This window comes from Ambystoma mexicanum, chromosome 6p, assembly GCF_040938575.1.
Source record: "Ambystoma mexicanum isolate Mex_15411 chromosome 6p, UKY_AmexF1_1, whole genome shotgun sequence".
Taxonomy (NCBI): Eukaryota; Metazoa; Chordata; class Amphibia; order Caudata; family Ambystomatidae; genus Ambystoma; species Ambystoma mexicanum.
In genome coordinates, this window is record NC_090935.1 from 1098008529 (window position 1) to 1098028906 (window position 20378).

Here is a 20378-nt window from a genome sequence, read left to right on the forward strand (position 1 = left end):
AAGTTTGAGAGGACATGTCCTTTGTAGAAGGAGCAACTCGAGCTTTTGCCTAGCCCAAACACGCGCACAATTGATTGATTTCTGTTTTTTTTCCCCCTAGACCCTGTGCCAGTCGAGTGATCCAGGTGGAACCTCAGGCCTATGGAGACCGTAGCGAGCGTTCACAATACAGCCCTCCACCACCCTACAGCAGTCACAGCTTTGCACATGAAACCCAAATCACAATGCAGTCCACTGTACAGCTGCGCACGGAGTATGATCCTCGCACACAAGCTTACTACACCACTGCAGAACCTCGCTCCGAAATATCTGTGCAGCCGGCAGTTGCAGTGCCACAGGAGAACCTGAACTGTTCCGAAAGCACGAGCTCCACAAGGGATTTACTCTCCCATATCTCAGACTCTGGAATGCGTTGCCTTGAGCCGCCATGTACAAAGTGGACACTGTCGTGCTTTGCTGAGAAACATTACGCCCCGTTCCTCTTAAAGCCAAAAACAAAGGTAATTTCATCCGTAGGAGTACGCGTTTTGATTGGCATCACTACATATTATCCCCACCAAAAAGTAAGGCCGTATAATAAGGTCGTCTGGAATGGCCATTGGCAATATATTTTGGGGGGATAGGTTTAGGGTTTTTTCAGAGCGGGGGTCGTGGGGATGTCCCCCTTTTCCTTTAAAAATAATGCTGGGGTTGCAGGGATGTCCCCCGCAGGTTCCATGCCATAATATTGCTGCAAAAATATGGCGATATATTTGTATGGCGATATTTTTACGGGGGTATTAACACATGGAACCGTTTTGATTCGGCCAACTTCGTTCCGCTTTATGGATTATAGGTAATGTTGTAATAGTACCAGTTTTCTTTTCAAACTGATCATTCCCAACATGCCTTTCTACTTCATACTGTCACTTAGTTTGTTTATTCACCATGTCTTTGATAGGCTCTATCCTTCTCCCCACCCCTTGAGTCTTAGCATTTTAGGGCCAATCACAGCCGGGGTGGTTCATGTTGTGGCATAGTGCCAAGTCAGACTTTATGCATTAGCCAAAGTGCCCGAGTGTTTAGGCCAGTATGCTATAGGCAATGGGTTGCCTCGGCTTTGGAACAAGGTGAGACATTTAAGTGTTTTATGCCATTTAAACACCTATGAATTCTTTAGGGAATGATTGAGCAATGCCGAGTCAATATTTTCTAAAGAGCGAATGACCGTTTCTGTTGTTTTTGATAGTATTAGTTATCTCAACCCACAATTAACCTTTTTGTTTTTGTACTTGATATTTCAGATTGTGGTTATTTTCCTGTTTTTGGGTTTGCTTGGTGTCAGTCTTTATGGAACTACCTGTGTGCGGGATGGTTTGGACCTTACAGACATCGTGCCCCGGGAAACTCGTGAATATGACTTCATCGCCGCACAATTCAAGTACTTTTCATTCTACAACATGTATGTGGTGACACAGAAAGTGGACTATGCCCATTCCCAGCACTTACTCTATGAACTGCACCAAAGTTTCAGCAGTGTCAAGTACATACTGTTGGAAGAAGACAAGCAGCTTCCCAAAATGTGGTTGCACTACTTTCGAGATTGGCTGCGTGGTAAGTGATTGTTTGCCATCTAGGTATGAGTTTGTGTTCTTGCCCCCGTCTATGGCTCTTCCTGTTTGAGTCATTGCCCCGGAGGCCAGGACGAATGCACAATCCAAAGGGCTTGCCAGTGTGGTCGGGTTTGACTTGACTCCACTGTCCAGCTGATTGGTTAAAAGAATGTTAAAGTTCGGTATGCTTTTAATTTGTTAGTCACTTATTTGGTGCTTGGTTCTGTTTTTGTCCCTGACCAGCCCTGCAGTGGGGACGTTAGAGTGGTTGGCGCTTCATAAAAGTTGGATTATGATTCCATAACCCTCTCGATAGCAGGTACTTTAGCCCAGTGAACAAACCTACTCACCCATGGGAAATACCATTGTACAGTTTATCTTAAGTTGTTCTAGGGGTGGTGGTTTGGACCTTTTTTTTTAAATAACTTTGACTTTCCCTGCTTTGTGGAGTTTTTTGGGGGTAACAATCATTGGTCTCCAATGTTCGCTGCATTTTACCTGCCTCTGCATCCACCCCTCCCCACCCATCTGTGTTCCTGATGTATTTGGCAGCGCCATAACATAAGTTGATTAGACATTTGGTAGAGTTGGCAGATAGGTCTTTGTGGCCTTTGCTGATAACCACAAGTGGGGCAAAGCTCCCATATTAACGAGATTTGTTTTATTGTGGCTACAAAACGACCTTTTTTGTGGCGTGGAGAGGTTGGGACATGTATAGCTACTGTATCCAGTGGCAGAAGGTTACTTGTAGAACACATATGTTCTTGTGAAGGAAATGTCTTGGCTTTCTTCATTTGATCACTGGTGGTTATTGGCTTGTTTGTCGCCCTTCCATTCCTTAGAGGGTGATGCCATGCATTGTTGGATGCAGACAGTGACCTTGCTTTTCACCTCCGCTCAGAAGGGGTTTAAGGATCAGGATAGTGTAGGTCGAAAAGGGGCCACATGCAGAGTTTATGAATGGGCAGGTTAAGGAGAAAAACCTTTAAGGACCGACGCATGAAGCGACTGTGCACCACAAATAGATGTAATATAGACAACGCTGCAAATTTGTAATGCATTGCTATCCTGTCTGCTGCTATTACACTCAATGCGTTGACCTTCAGGAAAGTGTGGCATGCCAAGTTACAGATGGGCTGGATCAGATTTTATTGCTTGTGCACAAGAGCATTTTAGATGTGGTTCAGTGGTAATGAAGTTGATCATCTGATCTCCTCGGTGGGTGCGTTTAGATGTGCTTAAGACATGGTGTTCCTCTCCTTAAGTGCTACCTACGTTTGAGTAGGTTTATCATTTTTGCATAGGAATGCATAATAAGTAGCTGAGCAGTTAAGGGGTTTGTATTGACAAGTAACTGTCTTCATATGCGTTATATTCCTGTGTATTTCCTAAAGGATCTTAATTTAGTATCAACTGATGATGGGTCGGTCATTCACTGTTCTAATGCATGAATGATGATGGTGGAGGTGTAGCTCTAGCTTCGTCTCGGGTGGATAGCTCAGGGGCAACGCACTCTCCTTGGAAATCAGACGATGCGGAGCAACACATGTTCGATTCCCCGGGTCCGTGCTTAGAACCCTCTGGGTATTCAGTGCGTTCTAAATAAACCGTTGTGGGATGGGTGCCTCTGCATATTAGTAAGATCCTTGCTTTGGCTTGGTTGTTTGCTGTTCATCAAGATCTTTGAGCAGGTAGCGTTCACATTCCGTGCCCCCTGAACTTGATCCAAATTAAATCCGACGTCCTTGACAATGGGTTTTTCAATGAAGCTCCTGTGACTCCTCGCCATTCTCTTGGAAATCTGAGGCACCTAGGAATACTAGCAGCACAGGTCCTAGTTGGCTGTGGCGAGTTTGCTGATTCCGACCCACCCCCCAGCGTCTGAAGGAAAGAGTGTGAAAATCTTGTTAATTCGGTTATGTTATTTTTGTTTATACTGTGCGCTGATACCACCCAAGGGCAGTCTCCAGGTGCTCATGGTGAAACTTAGTTGATCTAGGAGTTGGATGCAGAGAGCAGTTGCACACATTGCAAAGAGCACTGAAGTGTAGCTGCTGCATCCTGGGGACTGGGAAGTTCATGGCTGTGTATTAGTGGGGAGTGGATTTTGGGAATTTGGTTGTAATTGGCGGAAGCAAGCAGACATGTGATTGAAGCTTTACTAGTCTGCACAATTATTTATCGGATATTTACATTACACCACTGCAGCCTGTGACCTTTTTGTTGACACGCTTGTACAGGAGCTGAGTTTCTACCTGTAAGAAAAATCCCACCAGAGACCAAGTTTTGGGAATGATCTTCTTTCTGAAATGGCCTGTTCTGTTAATTATTTTAAGCAATTGTGTGGAGCAACATTGTGTGAATCGACGATGGTGTTGGGGGATGCTCCCCATAATGGGCGAGGAGCCGTCGACCCACCGGGTCTGGGCACCCTCTCTCTCTCCCATTACGGAAGAGCCAGCCCAGTGAAATACGAGTACTCCCACAGCTGACGGAGACCTCTTAACTGTCAAAGGAGGAACACTGTTTCCCTTTGACAGTTAGTTCCCCAGTCGTGCATCACAATGAGCCATACAAGGCTGGTGTGTTTTTTGCTTTCCCATCCTTGCATGGTTCATTGGAAATGCTGGCTGAGGAACTGCATGTCTGTATGTGCCAGGGGTGCCTCTGTGCCTCTTCGCACATACATACAGACAGAGCAAGCTAGAGTGGGGCATCTCTTCACCCACGCTCAGGCCCCTGCACGCATGTGCAGAAACCAGGACGTTTCCTGTTCATGCTAGCAGGGGCCTGAGCGCTGGAGTGGAAAGACCAGTGGCAGAAGGTACGTTTGTTTATGTTCATGCGTTTTTTTTTTTTTTTTTATTATGTATGGATGCGTTCATGCATGATGGATGCTGATGTGAATGAGAGCGTTATTGCTGTGTGCATGTTGTGTAAATGTGTGTTTCTATGTTCATGTATTTATTATGTAAATGTATATGAATGCTTGTGTTGTGAGTGCATGATGCGTGCTCGTGTGAATGAGACAGCGAGTGCTTAGTGTGTGTTTGTGCTCAGCCGAGCTGATTTTGACGAGTGGGGGTAAGAGGCTTGTACAACAAAGGTATTTTAGAAATGCTTTTGTTGCACAATTTCCCCCACCAGCCAAAATCGGCTCTCCCTCTGAGGTGCTGTGGGCCCCAGAGGACAGGGATGGTATTTTGTTTACTGGACATCTGATGTCTAGTAAAAGAAAATACCATACCCGAGTGTGTATGTGTGTATTTGGTGCTGCGGGGCCCAGTGGACAGGGATGGCTTTTTTTTTTTTACTGGACATCTATGTTCATGTTAAAGGACATTTGTATTGCGCACTATCACCACAATAGTGGTCCCTTGTCGCTCTGGCGGCTCTGAAAGAGGAGGGAAGGTTGAGTTAGTGGGAGGAAGCAGGAAAAGTGCAAGAGAGCAGTGATATGCTGTTGACAGCCTCAGCCCGGTGGGTCCGTTGGCTGGGCTTGGGGTGTTTTGTGGTCCATAGTCATTGTGTGCTGTTATGCAAGTCTGTGTGGCTTGTTATGTTGTTGCATTATTGTGAAGTTTGTGCGGATTGCTGCGTTTTGGGTTTGTGGTTGTTTGGTTAGAGTTTGAGAGGTGTATGCAGAGGGATGGAATTGTTAGTTGGTTAGTTGGCTGTCCTTGCAATTGTGGAATTCCATCTAGGTGCGGCGCCTGGCGACAGTCACCTTTCTATCTAGATTTGACGCGAGCTAGGTTCATAATTCTAAGTGTGGCATATGCTAATAATCATATTTCTGTCTAGATGCGACGCAAGCTAGGTTAAGAATTCTAAGTGTGGTGCACGCTGAGAATCATATATGCTAATAATCACATTCCTGTCTAGATCTGGCGCAGACTAGGCTTGAGAAATTCCATCTAAGTGTGGCATATGCTAATATTGCAATTATGGGATTCCATCTAGGTACGGCACATGCCGACACTCGCACTTCCATCCAGAAGCGACAGAAGCCAAAGTTCAGAATTCCATACGAGTGTGGCACATGCTAACAGTCACATTTCTATCTAGATGCGACGCAAGTTAGGTTCAGAACTCTAAGTGTGGTGCATGCTGAGAATCATATATGCTAACGGTCACATTTCTGAGATTCCATCGAAGTGTGGCACATGCTAACAATCACAACTCCACCTCGACGCGATACAGGCCAACGTTCACAACTCCCTCCAAGTGTGGACATGATAACATTCACAATTTCATCTAGATGCGACACAGGCCAATGTTCACAGTTCTATCCAAGTGTGGACATGCTAGTATTATGGCACTCTGTTATTGGTAGGTAAAATAGAGCGGCGGGGGTTTTCTGGAGTAGAGTGATTGCTCTACTCCCCACCCATGCCACACTCACGGTTTTTGTTGGCGTCTGTTGGCTGCTGGCTTCCTTGGCGTCCCCTGCGGACACCTGCTGACACATCTTGGAGCTGCCAATGTAGGAGCCGCCCTTTGCCTCGAGGCCCTTAGCCGCAAGGGCTGCCGGGCAGAGGGCTGCCCAGTGAAGGTCGGTTAAGACCGTCAATAGCACCAATCGCAGGGCGGGGGTGGACTCAGGAGGCTGGTGGAGGGCAGGTGGCGGCGAATGGGCAAATGGGGGCGCAATGGGGACGCCTGCACTCACCTGCTTCTTCCGTGTTAAATGAAGCGGGAGGCGGCGAGTGGGTTGCTAGACCCCAGCCAGCAGCATGGTATTCACCAATGGGAAGCGGTGGGCGGGATGGGAGGCGGGAGGGAGAGGGGAGACCAGGAAATGGTCGCCGAGAATTGCAGGGCGCACGGGGCCTGGAAGCATTTTTTTTTTTTTTTTAATTAAGTGGGCAAATGGGGGTGCACTGGGGACGCCTGCACTCATCTGCTTCTTCTATCGTAGATGTGTAGGCAAAAATACCATGCCTACCCACTGTGTACCCCAGCACCTTGCATACACACATAATCATGTTGATTGTGTGCTTGTGTTTGGCGCTGTGTGGCCCAGGGGACAGACGGGGTATTTTTTATTTCTTTTACTGGATATCTATGATAGATGTCCAGTAAATGATACCATCCCTGTCCCCCTGCATCCCAATGGCTGGCACACACACATAACTACATTGAGTGTAAGGAGCTCGGGACCCAGGGGCTGGCGTGTCTTATTTTTTATTTTTAAAGTTTTTTTTGTTTTTATTTACTGGCCATTTATGATGTCCAGTAAAAAAAAAAATAACACATACCTGACCCCATTGCACCGCATTACATCTCATTCATTGTGTGAGGCAATGTGGCCCAGGGGGGCAGGCATGGATTTTTTTTACTGGGTATGCCCAGTAAAAATACCAGCCCAGTCCGCTGGGATTGCTATCAGCACAAATGCGATTGTCAAGCCTGACCCCTTAAGCCCCCCCCCCCAGCCCCTCGCATGTACACCCAATTGATTATCTGTGCATGTGAGGCGCTGGAGGGCAATGAGAGAAGCAATGCCATTTATAAATGGCCATTAAAAAATGCCATGGCTAGCCCCCCCAGAACCTCACACGCACACAATGTGTGCCTGTGAGGCCCTCAGGGCGCGCATAGCAGTTTTTCCTTGGCATCTATGCCGATAAAAAATTCCCATGGGAGTACCATGGAACCCCAGCTCCTGACACACACCTGCCCCCCAATGCTTTGCAATCACACATTTATTTATTTGTTTATTTATTTGCTTTTTTAAAGCGCACAGCTGCCCTAGGGCATCGTGGCGCTGTTGCAAGAAGGTTTACTTAACACAGGCGAGTATCATGAAAGGCAGTGGACATGGTTACAGACATATAATCACATTCATCGTTAATTATTATGTCTGAGTACAAGGTGCTGGCGCACCATGGAGCAGGCATGGCATTTGTTACTGGGCATGCTTGATAAAGCAAGCATGATAAGTGTTATAAAGCTAGATGTGCATTTTAACGCAGCCAGTCTAGCTATTTCTTATTGTGATATGACATTTTATATTGGACAACTTTGATAATGCAAGCATGATCAATGGTATTATTCTTTCTGTGGCATGACATTTTGTGTTGGGTGTCTTTGGTAAAGCAAGCTACAGTGTTATGTAGCTTGACTGGTATTTTAGTACAGCCAGTTTGGACATGCTTTCATACTTTGGCATGCATTATTAATGGTGAAGCCAACTGGAGTATGTTCTTACTGCGGTATATTGGCAGAACAAACATGGACATGTTTTCTTATAGTATCTTTACTGGCATTATGCGCAAAGCAAACAGTAGTATGTTCTTATATGGGAATACTAGGGTATAATGGTGCAGTCAGCATGGAAATGTAATGGCACAGCCAGTGTGAAAATGTGTTCTACTAGCACATATTGTGCAAAAAGGCATCATGAAAATGCTCTTGTGCACTGTTGGTGACTTGCATCTATTGTATTTTTTCATGAGTTACCCTACGAAACCAATTGCTTTTTACCAATATTTTCGAGTGTGCTGAAAAATGCACCATTTTAACCCATTATTTTAAAGTTCTGAGGGGAGAGAATCCCCCAACCGCTTTTAATGGTGCGGGCTACATCGCTACACTTGGTCGCTTTGGCATATCTGGGACATATATATTTTTACGCCCCTGCAGTTCCAAAATTCACCAGCCGCCACTGAATGGTGTAAACCCCAGAACTGTGCATTGTGCAGCAGGGGTGGAACTTGGGATTTGTTAGCCGGGAGTGTAAAGCAGCTCCTGTGTATGTAGCATCACCAGTTGGGCAGGAGCGGCCTCTGGGGAACGAGCAGCCAATGGAACAGGAGCACGAGATGTGAACGTTAACTTCTCCATTTGTATAGAATGCAACAAGCTTTAATTGACCCTTAAATTGTCCTTTTGTCCTGTAAACACATTTCCAAAACGACACAAATATCATCACACAGATATATTGGTTTGGCTCCACTTGCCTGATGAGTCCAGTGTAGCTCCTGGTAGCTGTTTGTGTCAAGCTAGCCAGGCTCCTCTTGGCTATAACAAGGAGCTAAATGGCTCTAGCTCCTGGCAGTTTCGAATCCTGTTGTACCTGTGTCCTTCTCCTATGCACGCCGAGCTCACCTGTCTCATGGCTTTCAATAGTCGTATAGTTAAGCTAGGAGGGTTGTTTGAGGTCGGCTCTCCCCTCCCCCACCGAGATTACCTTTTCTCGACTTCGAGGTTTGTCATCTGTTCTCACAGAGGCTACTTGTGCCGGCTGCTACGGCTTCCTGTCTCAAATGACAGTCTGCTTGTGCGTGCTTGGATGTGTTTTGCTTTTCCTCTTCCCTCCAGTAACCCTCCCCACCCCCATCCCTTAGGAGGGTGGCAGAGGGGAGAGCAGCAGCGGAGAGAGCGAATAGGTGTTGGCTGTGATCTTTACACATGCTGGCAGTAGATCCCTGGACTTGTATTAGCTGCACAAGTTGAACAGATGGAACAAATTGACAGAATCGTGTTCACTCACGCTGGGCTGAGAAGCAGCAGAGTTTGTTTGAAGTCAAGGGTTGTATTCCCTCACTCCCCACCCCGCCGGTAATGGAATTTCAAGTCGTATCGGAGAACCCGTGGCTTTGGCTGTCTGCATCAGGCAGCTAATGAGTGTTTGTGCGCACCCACCCGCCAGGCCATGCTCTTGGCCAGCTTGGCTTTGGACCGGTTGCTCTTCTGTTTTGGCCGGGTTCTCGGTTACTGTTTCTTCACTGTGTTCATTCCCTCTGTGTTGAGGAGGTACTTGTTGATGTGCTGTTTTGGGGGCTTGCTCTTTGGGTCTTCGCTATAATGCTGGTTGCTCCAATCGACTCGATTTATCAAAATGCGCGCTTTTTATAATGTTGAGAATGGGAAGTCTAGGCCCCTTTCTCTCTCATTTCGGCTAGAAGTATATGTTGTACCTCGCTGCTTTTCAACTGCTAAACAGAGTGGAACTTGCTCGTGTAGTTCATCCTATGGGACCGCTGCCAGTCACAGAAATTGGGGTTTCATTATATACTTGCTTTTTAATCGGCTACCTCTTAGCAGTGATTTATTTATTTAAAATGTACCTTTCTGGACTTCTAGGACTGCAAGATGCTTTTGACCATGAATGGGAAGCTGGAAGAATCACCTACAACAACTACAGAAATGGCTCAGACGATGCAGTGCTGGCCTACAAGCTGCTGGCACAGACTGTAAACCGAGACCTCAGCCAGGTAACGCCGCATCCTTCTGAGCAGCTGGTTCCGGTGGCGCAGCCTGTGCACGCCAGCGAGCCTTGCTTATGCACATATGGACTGAAATTCTTCCCCATGTGCTACCTGCCCCCTGGGAGGAACTGTGTGTCTGTAATGAAAGGCAGAAGTATGCTGAGAGGAGCAGATCAGGGCTTTAAAGATCAGGACAGTGTCTCAGAGGAGGTCCAAAGGCAGAGCTGGTATATGGGCAGGCAGGTTGAAGAAAGAATTGAGAAACGCGTGAAGATGCGATGCATGCCACCATCCCGGCAATGCAGCCAATCTTGATGCAGTCCTATCTTGCTGTCAGCTATTCCTCCATGCATTGACCTCGGACAGTGGGAGACCCAGTCTCAGATGGGCATCCCTCTCGGATGAATTTGGTGGTTCATGCACAAGGGCATTTTAGATTACATCTCGTGGCACTCCGGTAAGGTGACGGTTCTAGGTGTTTAAAACAACCCTCATTTGGTTGATGGTTTTGATCGACACATTTTGAACGACCTTGGTGCCCTCTTTTTGGTTATGGGAGCATCCAACCTCATGATCCACCCTCCCCTCCCACTCCCCCAACTCCACGCTTTCTACCACGACCAAATTGAGGTAGTTCTAACCTCTGCATGCCGAGGTTGACTATCGAATGAGCTCAATGGATGAGTATAAGCGGTGGGTGAGCACTTGAAGGATGGACCTGTGCGTACACAGCATTGTTGCATTATTGAATGCAGTAATAGTCCCTCACTCCAAAGCCGGAGGCATGGGGGTCCCCTTAAAGAAGGCTTCTAGGGAGGGAATCTGCATGGCTGGCTACTGCACATACTGCGCATGATCGGATGAACCCTTTATTTTTTGACGGAATGCCAGGCTAGAACTTAGTCTGTGGTGCTTTATTGGGAATAAATGAATGTCTCAACGATTGGGTGTTTTTAGCTCTGGGTCCATCCAGATACTGCAAAAGGTGCAAAGCTCCTTCAAAGCATGGTGTATACAATGTGCATTCCTGCTGTCAGGAGACTGGTGGTGAAGTGTAGGCCCAAGGGAAAAGGTGTGTTCTGGGGTTAGGGAATCCAGAAGTAAAGCTGGAATTGTAAAGTGCACGCACTCGAATCTGCGCCGATCTGCTGTGGTGTCGCATTCAAGCCAGTCCCAGAGGCTTTGAGATGGAGAGGCATGCCCTCCACCCACAGTGGGGGCATACCGTTGCTGCATATCCAATGCAATAGTAGTTGTCCACATCCTTCAAAATTTGGAAGGGCTATTTCTCATTTTACTTGCAGCTAGGCCGAGGCACACAAATCCAACCTGTTTGTTGTCTCTTAACATGTATGGTTTGGTTAAGCGCTACTGCCCCTTCCCGCCATACCATTCTTCCCTAACCCCCACCAAAATAAATCCCATTGTTTTGTTTCAAGAGTGTGGTAGTGTTGCCTACAGTTGACACCAGAGGAGCAAAGCTGTGACTCTTTCTGGGGCCCCTTCTACATGGCAATTTGTACGTTCCTGTGGACCCATGCCTCTTCCCGTATAGATGAAAATAATTATTTCAGACAATCTGTTCAGTGTGTTACCTTTCAGTCTGCTCTCTTGAAGCTTTGTATATTGCTATAGAGGAGGACTTTACTTTCAGGATCTGTGTAGAGTACTCCAAGCAAATGCGCTCTCAAGAATATTCTTATCATCCTTCTTTTATAGCTGACAAAACAACGTCTGGTGGATGGTGACGGAATCATTAACCCAAAAGCTTTTTACATCTACCTGACTGCTTGGGTGAGCAATGACCCTGTGGCTTATGCTGCCTCTCAGGCTAGTTTCCGGCCTGCACCCCAGGAATGGATCCACGAAAAAGCAGACGAATCGAGGAAGATCAGTGAGTAATTGATTTGCCTAAAGCATAATTATTTGTCACCCACGCCCATTTTTTTTCAAAGCCTTGATTCTGCCACAGTGTGAAAGGATAGGTTGCAAGTATGCTTCATTTTCAGTTTTTAGTTTTACCAATTTAGTATGTCACATAATGCAATACATCCTTTGACTTGTCACAGTAAATCTCTGCTATAATGTGCATAATTGGTTGGAGCATAGGAGTGTCCGTTAATGGGAATGGGTGGGTATGTGTAAAAATAGGAGTTTCACAAAATGGGGAAACCATGGACATGACCTACTATTATGAGTATTGTGCAGCTTGGAAAGCATTTCTCTGCAGTGTAGGTTTTCCGTAAAGGGCAGATAATTTCGAGGCAGTCTAAGCATTGGTTGAGTAATAACGGGTTAATATTCATTTGAAATATTGTGAACTGTTGACGACTGCCTCCCAGCATGGTTTGGTGGGCATAATAAGCAATTAGAGCCATAAAACTATGGGACTTAAAACTGTATACCTGGGCAGAACCTCATAACGCCTATTGAGGAACATGCATTGATGCGAGCAGGCTTCATTGTGTGTGGCTTGGGATATGGGCAGTGTATGCCATACCATCTGCAATCCGGTAACCAAGTCAATGAAGAAACCTTTACACTGTCTTCTGACACTCTGACCCGCACACAAAAGACACAACTTGCAGGAAAAGTAATATCCTCGACCTAATAATCAATGCCCTGCCCACCTGCCATCACAGCTCTCCAAACCCGCTCTACTGGTCATACTATCTGGCAACCCCCTTCAACGTTAGTCATACCACACCAGTCAAGCAAGCCCATCGGAAACACAGCAAACAAGCCATCGGATAATTCAAGAACTTCCAGTGGTGGCTCTCACTGTAGACCTGACCAAACTCTACTTTGTGTGCTGATCCCCATCTGACGAACTAGGACGGTGACTCACTTCTCCAAGAACTCAACACCACTTTCTCAACCAACATCAACCGCCAAGCCCCAACAACACAAAGCCTAAACCTTCTGCACCCTGGTACACTCAAGAACTCCACTTCAATAAGCCATCGGAAAACAAGAAAAGGCACGGTGAAAATCCTGCCCCGCATCCAACCATGCCTTGCTCAAGTAACTCTGTGCACACAGAGGATCACTACTGCCAAACGCCTTAGCCAAGGCTAACCATGAAAGCAGAGCCCTCTTCAAAGCCATCAAGCTATGCATTAACCCTCTGATGAACAGCCCGTATCGTACCACACACCATCAAAAAATCAACTGCCATCAACTTTTTTTAATCAACAAGCTCAGCATGAGCCACCAGCACATAGACTCCAACGCTAAAACTGACAGTACACTACACATTCCATCTTGAAAAAACACAACTCCCTGGACAACTTTCAAGACCTCACTGCCACTTTAGCACCCCTCAAGGTCACATTGCATGCAGACGACCTCTTCCTTGCTTCCGTACTCCAAACCCTTTCTACTGTAGCACTCCTCCCCCTCCTGACAATCATCAACCATTCCCTAACTCAAGGCACCTTCCCCTCAACCCCCAATACTTGAAAAATTCTAATGCTTCTCAAGAAACCCACACTGAACCCTGGCTACCGCCAACTACCATCCCATCACCTATCTTCCCTTCCTAGACAAGATCTTTGAGAAAGCAGTAGCCACACAACTCCTCCAACGCATTGAAGCCAACCACCGCCTTCAGTCCTACCAATCTGTCTTCAGACCCAGATCCAGCACAGAAACTGCTACCATCAAGGTGATCGTTGATGCCCTTAAATTTCTCAGTAATGGCCATCATTGCTTCCTGTTTCTCCTTGACCTCTGATCAGCTTCTGACACCGTAGACCACCAGACACTCACTGACAAGCTATATCGCCACCTGGGGATCAGCATGATCGTCCTTAGCTGAATCAAATTGTACCTTGCTAATAGCCACCAGTTTGTACAAATGGATTCCTCCAGATAACCAAGTTACCCATCAGCTGTGGATTCCTGCAAGGGCCTGTCCTCTTCCCCAGTGATCTTCAATCTTTACATGGAACCGCTTGGAAACCTCCTTGCCCCACACAACAGCCACATACACCAATATGCAGATGGGACATAGCTCTACCTCAAGTTATGCACCATTGAGGACACCCACAATCTGAAGGCCTGCCTTTCATTGATCCAGTCATGGATGTTCAGTGCTTACCTTAAGTGCCATGCCTACTACTGACCAACACCCCAACACCCAGACTTGGCTCTGTTCTGTGCACCTGGAGGGCTTCACACCCCAGCTGGCCACCTTCACCAAGCCCCATGGGTTACATATTGACAGGCTCCTCTCCTTCAAAGAGCACATAGCACGGAAGAAACAAACTTCCTGGCCACAAACTTTCGCTCCTGGGGAGAACCAAGCTCTCCATCCCAGAAACCACTTCAAATCTGCTGTCCAAGCCATGATCCTCTCCCACCTCAATGGTGGCAATGCCCTTTTTGGAAGACCTTTCTGCCAACTAACCTGGCACCCCAGAGATGTGTCCTGTATACTGCTGCAGCACGGCTCATCAAAGGACTCTCTGCAAGTTCGACCACATCACCCCTGGCCCTTACTGAACTGCACTGGCTCCCGCTGCAAGCCTGTATCATCTTCAAAACCTGCTGCAACTACAAAGCCATCACCCTGAAGTCTCCTACCTACCTCATTGAGAAATTCTGCATCTCTGAAGGCTTACCATCCATCAGATGTAAGGACACGTGCAGACTTGAACTCTGCTGGTGCAGGAACGCAAGAACTGGAAGACGGGCCTTCTCTGCCTACGCCCTGTGACTCTGGGGCCTCCTCCCTGTCAACATCAAACTTGCCCCCTCACTCTTCCAGTTAAGTAAGAAAGGAGGTAGAGAATCTTCTCTTCATGGAATGGCACCTCCCTAACACCTATGTTTAAACGCCCTCCACCCGGAAACTGGGTGATCTGATCCCCATTGTCCTCCCCTGGTTGCTTGTAGATCCCTTGGTGACAAATTGGGCGCACAACCTCCCCTATTAGCTCCCCACTCCCTTGTTTCTACCCCCTCCCCCCACCATGTTTTCCCTCTGATTTTAAAGTGCTCTGTTGCTTCTTGAAGCTAGGTCTGCGCTCACTACATGATATAGCGCCAGGATTTGCTTCTTTCATTTGCTTGACCTGCTTTGTTGGTTGCCTCCATTATGCTAGCTTGTACATGTATCTCCTCCATGCTCGAATTGCCTTACCCACGTGTCCCCAAATACTCGGTTTGTGATTCCTGGTCTGAATTGCATTAAATTGTGAGGTGGTCCTCGGTATGCTCTATTGTCCCTCCGTTTAGGTAGGAAGGGCAATGTGGCAGAGTTCTAATGCCCAAGGAAAAGCAGATTTGACCACTGGTCGTGGGGGGTGTTAGTTTATATTTGCTCTGCTGTGATCTTTAGTAGTTTATTTTAGATACTATTTATGCTGCATGTAGACTTTGAGGGGTGGCTGTTCTAAGCAAGTTGGAGAGGTTTAATGGAAGGATTGTAGGTGAAGTGGACATTTTTGAACGTACGTTTATTGGGGCAAATCATGTTTAGCAAATAAACCGGATAACCAGTCTGGCCGTGAACACTCACTGACTTGATGCGTGTTTGAGCAGCTTTTTCTCGTGCACCATTTTTGATTGGGGGAGCACTGAACAGAAGAGGGTACATCCTTTTGTTAAAAGTAGGTTTGGTAATTGGAGGCCTAGGAAAAAATGTGTTCGTGTGTGGAGAAGTCCATCTCTTCTGATATTTTAGTGCTGTTCATTTCGGAGGCTTACTTTACACCGCTTTTATTTTTCTTTCAGGCTAGAGTTGTACTTTTGTATGCCTGCATTGTATGGCTAGTGCCTTTCTTTTTGCATTGAACTGTCGCTCAAGTATAATCTTGGTTTATTTCAACTAAAATAGTAACATTTCAGCACTGTGTGCCTAACCTCTTTAATATGTTGCATTTGTTTTGTGTGCGCTTTTTCTCACCCAGTTCCAGCTGCTGCACCTATTGAATATGCCCAGTTCCCTTTCTACCTCAATGGATTGCGTGAAACGTCGGACTTTGTGGAAGCGATCGAGAAAGTGAGGGCCATATGCAACAACTACTCCAGCCTGGGAGTGGCCAGTTATCCCAACGGGTACCCGTTCCTTTTTTGGGAGCAGTACATTGGGCTGCGCCACTGGCTCCTCTTGTCGATCAGCGTGGTTCTGGCCTGCACGTTTCTGGTGTGTGCCCTGTTCCTGCTGAACCCCTGGACAGCTGGAATCATTGTAAGTTTATAAGGGCCTCTGTGGCAGTCGAATTCCTTTCAGCATAGGTCTTGCTATAGTCGGCGAGAGTTTGTTTATGTCTGGGCCTCTGGTGCAGTGTGGCTGTTACATCATTCATGAAATGTTTATTCGACCTTGGATGAGGCTGGGAGGGGCGAGAAAAGGAGAGATGACTTTAATTTAGGAACGCTGAAGTAATGGGGGAGGGGGTGTGCGGTGTAAGGAGTTGCACGGGGTGTAGACCAGCTAAGGACTCTTCACACCCTGGGCACAGGCGGCATCGTTTAGTAGCAGTCGCTATATTTCCCCAAACGGTTTTCTAGCAAATACGTTTTTAAATCGCCCTTGTAGGGCGCTTTTCCTTTCAAATGCGCCCCCGTTTTCAGGGTTTTTGTTAGTTGCAGTGCCTCATGAAGGTCTCACGCTGCAACACTAAAAAATAAAAGCTAGGGTGTGTTCACCAAAGCACTTTTTAAAATTATTATTGGCCTCTCTTTATACATGGAAATAAAACGTTGAGATGTAATGTAAGTTTACATTGTTTAGTGTATAACACAAGAAAATAAGTATATAACGCATGAAAAGAACTATGTAGACGGTGTCATTTGCTTGACTATTTAGGCAAACAGTCGTTGGCAGTAGCCATTTCGAACTTATACAAGTGTTGTGCTGGGCTATGTATGGCCTGGGTTGAACGAAGTGGAGCACCTTGGAGGGGTTCAGGGGATAGCCGGGATGTGCAGCCGTGATCCTCGATCGGAGAGGCATAGTGCCAAGTCCAAAACTGATTATGGTAGGGAACATTAGCTTCAGGGGCGTGAAGTCACTTTTGTGCCACTGTAACAACCCACTTTGGGAGGGACCCCGGTTTGAGGAGCAGCGATTGATGCCTCGCCAGATGGCGGGAAACCCCAGAAAATTGGGCGGGGGTAGGAATGGCTGGCATGGCTCACACAGATGTGTTTTCTTGCGATACTGCATCAACTTTTCTGAGATTCATGACTGGAAACTGCCTTATCTGCATTGAACAGACTTTGACCTCACGTTTTTGGCACCTTGTCTCATCTTGGACCCCGACCTTCGGCCTGGTGTCTTGGGTGGGTGACTGCTTGGTGGTGTAGAATGTTTTGGTGGTGGAGGTCCTTCCAAGAGTCCTGCAGCAACAGAAGATGGGCGGTGGCCAGCAGAACACTCTTTGGTGGTCCCTTCCAACATGGGAGTACCAGCCTGGGCAGATTCTGCATCCTTAGCATCGATCCGATGTTGGGAGGGGGTACACCCCCAGATCCGCGGATTTGAATCCCCACAAGTTAGTACGGGTCGGTGGGGTCAGCCTCACGGCTTCTGATTAGCATACGGCAGGCACTCCAATAGCCTGATGGTATCTAACTAGCCACTTCAGTTTGCAAGCTGGCTGTTGGGGGAGTGACACCAAAGAAATGCTGTGCTGACAAATATGCCTTAATTAGTCAAAGATTGGCTTTGGCTGATGCCGGCTCATCAATGTTTAATTGTAATTAGTTTGCCGATGGATTTAATATCAGAAACCTAATTAAAGCGGCAGCAATTTTATTTTTTCTTCTACAAACTGGAGTTCGCGTGAGTTGTTAATTTCAATGCATTTAAGTTTGGATTCCAAATTGCGTATGGACATGTCAACGACCACTTTGAACATTGCTGGGGCCATAACCAAAGCATGTATATGTTTGTACTCCACTGCAACTTCTTTTGCACGTGATTTGAGTTTTAAGAGGTGGGGGTGAAAGTGAAACCTTCTTAGCGGCTTGCTGTCTGTAACAAGTCTTTGAAGCTATTAGATTTGTGTAACTTTACACTAGTCTAATTAGTGCCCCCCCCCCCCCAAAACACCCACGCTTTTCTGTGCTTGAGGCCTTCTCTGGGCTCATCTGCACTTAACCCAGGACTACACCCCCAGCTCCCCCCTTCTCTGCTTCACATCGTGCCACCTGCTGGCAGGGGAGTTGCTAGGTCTGGAAAAGACCCGGGGCTTAGCTGATGTCGGAACTGTCGGGACTGGGGACTAGCTAGTCTTTTGGCTGTATCTCCTGAGATTCTATCCGGGGCTACAACCAAAAGATCAGGCGCTATAGCCCCCTTAGCCCCCTCCTAGCAACGCCCCTGCCTGCTGGCATGTCTCACACACCCGTTGCGTGCTGCACCCCAGAGCTCGGAAGTTGGCCTACTTATTTGATAAGTTGTTTAATATTTAGGAATCCCATTTTTACATTAAACCCTGCAAAGCAATTTCCAGGCACTACGAATGTGCGTTGTCTTGTTTTTGAACTCCATTAAACCCGAGTAAAAATGTCGCGCATTGGTGAAGTGCTACTGTGTGTCCTAATTGGCCTTGTCCTATTACCCCGAGGGGACTTGCAGCTCTGGGAATACCAAGCACCCGCGTGGACTCTCATTTTGCAATAATAGTGGCTGTCGGATGCTTCTAATGCCTGGTGCTCTTGTTCATTTACAAGATTGCACCACCGTGAATGGCAGGGCGTGGATCATGCTACAGATGTGAAGTAACCTTATTAGTGAAGACGCCAACCTATTGTCCTACTTGGACCCATTGGTGAAAGGGGTGGGGTCTCCTCTGATGCTTTTGCTGTACTAATATGGGGGGTCCTGGGAGTGTCCCTCTGCCGGCCTATATCCCGGGTTAGAGTCTCAACCAGAGTCCTTAGCTCACCATCCTTTCACAGAAGAGCAATGTCCACTGCATATCAGTCTCTGTCCTGCCCAAGGGCCGTCCAGCACCGACATGCCTCTTCTGAACAAGAGTACCAACAGCAACCCCAGACGGGTGTTCCGGCCGGGTTGGGCCTCGTCAGTGAGGTGGAGCTGTGCATCTCTAACAATGGTGAGCAATGGGTTGTCCTCTGGTGCTTTTGCTGTACTCCCACGTTTCAGATCGAGAAACCTTACGAGGTGTTGGAACGTGAAGCAAAGTGAAGTCCATTGAGCCATGTCACTTGTGTGAACCTTACGTCCTTCGTCAATCTCGAGTCTACAAACAGCTCCCCAATATGCATGCCCACTCTGTACAAAGTGTTTAGAAAATGGGCATTGGCGGTAACTGCTTGCTATTAGTCTTCATCTGAAAGCTTCAACCATGTTATCGCTTGGTTGTGGTCTGTGTTCAAGGTGTTCTTCATGTAATGTGATTTTAACTGGGTCTTGTATAATGCAACTTCCTGTTGGGCAACCGTTGCTGCCATCATCTGATCCTTTTGCAATGCGGTTTGTGCCAGCCTTGCTTTGTGGGAATGCGTTGGGGCAGTGGTCTGCAACCATTGGCTCTACAGATTTGTTGGACTACAACGCCCATAAGCCCTAGTCATTGTAGTCAATTATTAGAATCATGGGAGATCTAGTCTAAAACCTCTGGAGAGCCAAAGGTTGCACAACCTCCTTTAGGAGTTCACCGAATTAGACCACATGTGCAAGTGCACCTTGTAGCCAGAGGAAGTGGGGTTCTGCAGACTGGCACAATCTGCCCCTGCTATGGAGCTCCCTGGTAGCGTGTGCGCTTTGGATTGTGAATTTAAGTACATTACTGTGGTGCTTTTTTATTTAGACTTGCGTACTGTCGGAGCAGCTAGTTTACTGTGCTCTTGATGCCTTTCAGGTAATGGTGCTGGCCCTGATGACGGTGGAGCTCTTTGGGATGATGGGCCTCATCGGGATCAAGCTGAGTGCGGTGCCGGTCGTCATCCTCATTGCATCTGTTGGCATTGGAGTGGAGTTCACCGTCCATGTTGCTTTGGTATGCAGATTTCACTATTACCACCATCCAATGTATTGGTTGTTCTGTGCCGCTGATGGTCCAGAGAGGGAACGGATACCAAGCAGGATAACCTTTCTGGAGCTCATCAGGTGTATTCTTTAGTTCTGTGGAAATCCCCACAGGCCATTTGTGCCTAGCCCAGTAAAGGTGGCCTGTCGCAAACTGGGCCTTGGCGAAAATGGGTGATTCCATATTCTTTGTAGAATGAAGACCCCAGCACCCTGCGAGGGGCATGTGGCATCTAATGCACCAGTACAGTAAAGGAACAGGTTCAAGCCATATGCGTCTGTGGAGTGCGCTTTCCTTGCCAGTTTCAAGAACACTATATTGGGGAAAAAAATAACTTGCAGTTCATAAGTTAATTCGAAGTCGTTGCATTGTTTTCCTTTAAAAATGGGAATTGATTGTCGGATCCTAAATTGTTTCACGTCCCGCCCTTATCAAGTCCTGGAAGACCCATCCCTTGCCCCAACCTTTTCAGCATTGTTGCAGCTGCATAGTGAGTGCTGTGCTCCGCCAGCCTGGCCTCTGCGCTCACAAGCCTATGAAGTGATGAGACTTGAGGCACA

At 47.1% G+C, this 20378-nt stretch overlaps 1 protein-coding gene across 2 annotated transcripts in view; it reads left to right on the plus strand.

Annotated features, from left to right (window-relative positions):
- The window catches only part of PTCH1 (patched 1), a 154781-nt gene that overhangs the window by 114390 nt on the left and 20013 nt on the right, over positions 1 to 20378 (plus strand). For both annotated transcript variants that reach the window (XM_069625703.1, XM_069625702.1), the window contains exons 14-19: positions 101 to 500; positions 1284 to 1593; positions 9684 to 9814; positions 11528 to 11702; positions 15724 to 16004; positions 19651 to 19788. In XM_069625703.1, the coding sequence (XP_069481804.1) occupies positions 101 to 500; positions 1284 to 1593; positions 9684 to 9814; positions 11528 to 11702; positions 15724 to 16004; positions 19651 to 19788 (1435 nt within the window). The remainder of the gene's footprint in view (positions 1 to 100; positions 501 to 1283; positions 1594 to 9683; positions 9815 to 11527; positions 11703 to 15723; positions 16005 to 19650; positions 19789 to 20378) is intronic.